We start from the raw sequence: 5385 nt of genomic DNA, 5'->3' as shown, positions 1-5385 counted from the left end.
AACAGCCTTCATATGTCTCACCTCTGGTTCCCTAACTGTAGGTCAAATGGCCACAGTTCAAACCTAGTGCTGGTCTATAATGCCTGGTACAAATCATGCAATTTCCCATCAGATGGGTCGAATGGATTATTTCCTACAGGTCTGATTTCCAATTGTTTACTGATCACTTTTGTATAGAAGTGATCTGAAACTATCAGAAAATCAGGTTGACCTCAGAAATAGATTTTACCAAAATTGCATGGTGTGTACCAGTCAAAACTGCTATACTTAAAGGAGAACTGTAGTGCAAGGTATATGGAGGCTGCCATATTGATTTCCTTTTAATACCAGTTGCCTGGCAGCCCCGCTGTTCTATTTGGCTGCACTAGTGTCTGAATCACCAGAAACAAGCATGCAGCTAATCTTGTCAGATCTGACAATGTCAGAAACACCTGATCTGCTGCATGCTTGTTCAGGGGCTAGGGCTAAAAGTATTAGAGGCAGAGGATCAGCAGGACAGCCAGGCAACTGGTATTAAAAGGAAATAAATATGGCAGCCTCCATAAGCCTCTCACTACAGTTCTTTAAACTTTGCATGCCCATTTCATGCAAGCTATATGCAGTTTGGAATAAGAGCCAGGCAGATCCAAGCCCACATTCAAATTGAATACCGTTTTGCTAGCAATTAGCCCCATCACAAAAAAAAAAAAAAACAATCCCTAGAAAGAAAACAATTTTCACACATTAGAAAGTCCATAGCTCAGACAAGTACTTTTTTTAAATATTTATTTTTCTGAAGCCTATTCAGAACAGCTTGCTGTGTTAAAGGCTACTATAAGAGTCGGGGCTCAGCCCAATATATAGTTTAACTTAAGCAAACAAGCCTTCTTTAGGAAAAACACGTGATGAAATCTTAGACTGCCAGCATGTCATAATATCATTAAGATAATCATTATAGAAACAAAAAGTCTCCAGTAGTATTTTTTTTTGCATGACAAGAGTACTTTTTCAGTTACCTTCCAACTGCTAAAGATCCCACATTTACAGGATTTGTTAGCAGAAGGGAGGCGGGATTTGCAAAACAGTTTTTTTTGAACAATTTACATGTTGGACAGCTCCTTCATCAACTCAGATTAACAGTCAGATCAAATATAGAATTGAAACCAGGACAACTTACAGAATATAATATTTAAATATTATATAACCAAAAAACATTGAATCAAAAGTCATATTCGGCAGCACCAAGCAGGTGTTAAAAACGTTTTTTTGCCAGTTGTTAGAATTGTACATGAATACAAGTTATTTCTATAAAGATTTTTTGTTAAGGATATTATACACATCAGCATGTAATACTTTTTTAATAAGCTATTCAGAGTCAAACTTCAGGAATCTGTTTATAAGAAAAATAAAAGTTTTAAATACAAAGATATGTAAAAACACAAATTTATGCCCCCTCAAGCAAATAAAAAAAAAACAAACAAAAAAATAATAAAGTCAAATATCCCGTATACCCATTTGAATATTGAGGCAGTATTTTTAAGGTGCTGGCAAAAAATCTTTGAGAGACCAAGCCAAGGTTGTGTAGTTTTTATCCAATCCTTTGCATGCACTTGTCCAAAGAAACGAAAAGTCTACAAGATTTTGTTTTTGTAGGATTCAAAAAAAGGAGACAACCTTGAAATAGGACTGTCACAGTTCAGTCAGAAGTCTTTTAAAAGTTTAGAGAGTTCTACAAAGTCAAATTTCGAAGCTGTTTGAGCTTCTGTTTTAACTGTTCTCTCCTGAGTTTTAATTGTTCTGTTTCGCAAATGAGCCTTTGCTCATCATCCTGCATGGAAAGTACATATTCTGTGGCTTTTTTGAGGATAACTACTTTAGGGGCCTTCTCGTTATTGGCTACCTCGGGGATTTCGTCTCTAAGAGCAAAAAAGCTCAGTTTGAGTTCGTTGCGCCTCTGGCGCTCCAAAACATTATGTGTCCGCCTCTTGTCGTTCTCCTCGCTGTCCGACGACCTGGGGCTCGAACACTTGCGGTTGTTGCTAATCTGTTTGAGAACTCTGGCGTTGCTTTCTAGCTTTGCCCTCTTGGAAGAGGGATAGTCCATTTTGGTTGAGGGGGGAGCGGCATAGTTGTGCTGATGAATGGGCACATGACATCGCTTCAAGACCAGGGGACTGTGGTGAGGTCTACTAGACTGGTAAGAGGAGGACTCTTTCTTGGAGGTGGTGTATCGCTTTTCAACAGTGACTACATCAATCTCTTCCTCTTCTTCCTCCTCATCATCATCCTCATCCTCCTGTTCATCTTCTGTTGGAATGAAAAAAAAAGACAGACATGGTTTAGGATAGGGCAGTCAGCAAGACAGATGAAAAATCACGGCTACATGGTCTGTAGCTTGGCACATGAATAGGCTTAGCACTAAAAATTGCTCAACTATAACCACCAAGAACACTAAAGCAGCTACTACAGAGCTTTCTTAGAAAGCACGCCGTCTCTGGCTGGCTCCTACTCCTTGCCCAAACCACTTTCACTCATGCCCCACCCACCACTGCAGTGCTGCAGATCTCACAGATAAGGCAGAACTTTCAAGCAGCTGTGGCAGATCTCATTGAAGAACAGCTTGACATGCAGTACAACCAAAACCCCTCCCCACATTTAGCCAGCTTAGGCTGTAGACCATCTAAGCTGGCAACTGGATCTTAAAAATTAGCCATGGTGACATTTTAACCAGAGATAGAACGGGGGAAGATGCAAAAAGGTTAAAGGTCCATATTTTTCTTAGGCTAGTTTACAAGTTTGGCATTTAAGACTGAACTTACCAGATTCTGAGCTGCTGCTGTTGCTGCTGATGGGTGGCGAATCCATCAATTCTTGCTCCATGCATTGAGCATTGCTCTTGGAAATGCTGTCATTCAAGGGATAAGGGAAGACCTCTGATGGATCGATGCAGTCAGAACTTGGGTCCTGTAGGTATCCACTGGTGGTCCTATTGGATCCAATGGTATTGAGGTTGTCCTGGCACGAGTGAGACTTTTCCGGACTTTGATGTGGTTGGTTTAAGGGCTGAGTAGCAGAATTCTCCTTCCTCGAAGCCTGGTAGGACGCCAGCTTCTCAGACACCACTTTCTCCAGCTTGGCAGCAGCCGAGAAGCCGCTCCACATACAGTCCTGGATGATGATGGATTTGACAAACGCCTCATCATCCTGGTCGCAGATGAAGCTCTGGTTGACCATGTCCCCTCCCAAGAACTCAGTGACAAGCTCCAGCTGGTCGGTGGAAGGGAACAAGCTGGAGATGCTAGACCGGCGGCTGGGCGAGCGTGGAGGAGTAGGTAAGAGCTCAAACTTCTTCCAGATGTCCTCGCTGGGCGCCGGAGGCTGCAGCCGGCTGTACTGCTGTTGGTAAAAATTCTCATCTTCCTCAAAGTAGAAGAATGGCTGGATGGTGTCATAGTCCAGGTCGTAGTTCCTGTTCTGGAAGCCGGCGTTGAGAGGCATGGTGCTGGCTTTCTTTGGGGACCTGCAAGAAAAGCACGCCATTAGACGTCTTCAAATCAAGCCCAGTAGAGCCAACATTTATTAACAAAGAAAAGATCTGTCATATAGGGTGCAGCAAGCAGGAGGTGAACTAAGTTTGCAGAGGAACAAAGAGCAAAGTGTCAATGAAGGTTCTGAAGAGGAAAAAAAAGCCGGTTGTGCTAGGGGAGGAGAGACAGGGAATGTCTGCAAATCACATGGCGTCAGCCTACCCCAGCTACAGAGAGCCACATCCACACACTGCTTACAGCTGTATGTAATGTCAGTACAGTCTACCCATGCTGACAGCTAGACAAGAGCAACTCCCTGGAATCCAAGCACTTGCATTGTAGCAGCACATAGAAGCCCCCTCCACAACAGTATACTGTTCAAGCCCCCTCTGCAACTGCATACTTTACAAGCCCCCAGCAACCCCAACACATGACAGCTCATTCTTACACTACAGATCATTAGAACAAGCAATAGTCCAGTTCAGATAATGCCTCCCTGGGTGGAGGGAGATTGCAGATCATAGTACAACACTGGCAGTACCACCCATACCAGCCCACCAGCTTTCTCTACTATAAGCCCCTCTGATCTGACTGTACTGCACAGCTCACCCAACCCAAGACCACCCCTCCCTGTTCTGACAGCTGCATTTAAATGAACAGGACATAACAGTAGACACAGCCCAAAACCAAGCACAGCAAAAAAGGAATAGATAATAGCAACCCCAAAAATGACATTATCCATACAGACTAGACCCCTTTACAACCACAGCAAGGATGACCCTCACCTCCCCACCCTAAACATAGTATATAAGCAATAAATCTCATTACTACAAGCCCATAGCTTATAGTGAAATTCAGATCATCAATGACTCTAACCCCAGCAACAGATCAAGACAAAAAGTGACAATAAAAGCCACTATAGGGGGACATCCCCAATAAAAGGTGCAATGGGGCAGACTGCCTCTTGCCAGCAGTCCATCCCTTCCCCAAATCATACAGTCCAGCCAATGACAAGAGCCTGGAGCCCCTCCAGACAGCAGAGCAGATCTCCCCCAATCCAGGGATCCGAGCACAGAGAGCACAATGATAATCCAAGCAGGAGGGCGCCTTACCCGGCAATCCAACACACACAGGACGGCTTGTAATCCAATAGGCAGCCGCTATGCCCACCCCCAGCAGCAGCACACAGCCCACCACTGCCTGATCCCAGCACTGACTCAGCCGCCCGGGCAGAGGGGAACGCCTTTTATAGCTTTCAGCCGGGTAGTTCGCGCCAAACGGCAGGGCGGGGTTTGGTGGGCGGAGCATTCTCTGCTGTGTGTGGCAGCGGTAGTAAGGAAGCTCCGTATTAACTCATTCAGCGTCGGGAGGAGGAGGATGATAAACAGAGCGCGAGAGCCGCAGCTTCCTCCACCACTCGCCATTCACAATAGAACGCTGCGGAGGATGCAGGAGCGGCCAGCCTGGGACTTGTAGTGCCCCCCCCTGGCAGCAGCTTCTGACGCATGGGAATGTCAGGGGGGTATCTCGGAAAGATTGCCTGTCAATAGCCCATATATGATGAGCCAGCAAGCATCCTGGGAGTTGTAGTGCATCTGCAGATGTATTATGGGCTAGATTGGTGCTTGTAGTACATTTCAGCTTACTATAGACTTCATGTCCTGATACAGTCCAAATGACCTACCAAGCATGCTGGGAGTTGTAGTGCATCTGCAGCTTGTTATAGGCTAGATTGGGGCTTGTAGTACATTTCAGCTTACTATAGACTTGATGTCCTAATAAAGCCCAAATGACATACCAAGCATGCTGGTAGTTGTAGTGCATCTGCAGCTTATGGCTTGATTGGGGGTTGTAGTACATTGCAGTTGATTACAGACTT

The 5385-nt window shown here is 44.7% G+C and overlaps 1 protein-coding gene across 1 annotated transcript; it reads right to left on the bottom strand.

The window, feature by feature from the left end:
- Window positions 1–748: 748 nt before the first annotated feature.
- Window positions 749–4701, bottom strand: MYC (MYC proto-oncogene, bHLH transcription factor). Its single transcript, XM_068238023.1, has 3 exons — window positions 4619–4701; window positions 2799–3499; window positions 749–2286 (listed from the first exon to the last, which is right to left on the bottom strand). The coding sequence occupies exons 2-3, from the start codon at window positions 3475–3477 to the stop codon at window positions 1709–1711; spliced, it is 1257 nt and encodes a 418-aa protein (XP_068094124.1). The 5' UTR covers window positions 3478–3499; window positions 4619–4701; the 3' UTR covers window positions 749–1708.
- Window positions 4702–5385: the final 684 nt, after the last annotated feature.

Source organism: Hyperolius riggenbachi, chromosome 5 (genome assembly GCF_040937935.1).
Source record: "Hyperolius riggenbachi isolate aHypRig1 chromosome 5, aHypRig1.pri, whole genome shotgun sequence".
Taxonomy (NCBI): Eukaryota; Metazoa; Chordata; class Amphibia; order Anura; family Hyperoliidae; genus Hyperolius; species Hyperolius riggenbachi.
Note: the sequence above shows the minus strand (reverse complement) of the source record. Positions and strands in the feature narration are given on the sequence as shown.

What these genes read in the sequence shown, in the direction of transcription:
- MYC (XM_068238023.1), bottom strand. Translation starts at nt 3,477, where the DNA reads ATGCCTCTCAACGCCGGCTTCCAGAACAGGAACTACGACCTGGACTAT. An exon ending in CAGCAGCAGCTCAGAATCTG is followed by an intron (nt 2,287 to 2,798) that starts GTAAGTTCAGTC and finishes TCATTCCAACAG; the next exon opens with AAGATGAACAGGAGGATGAG.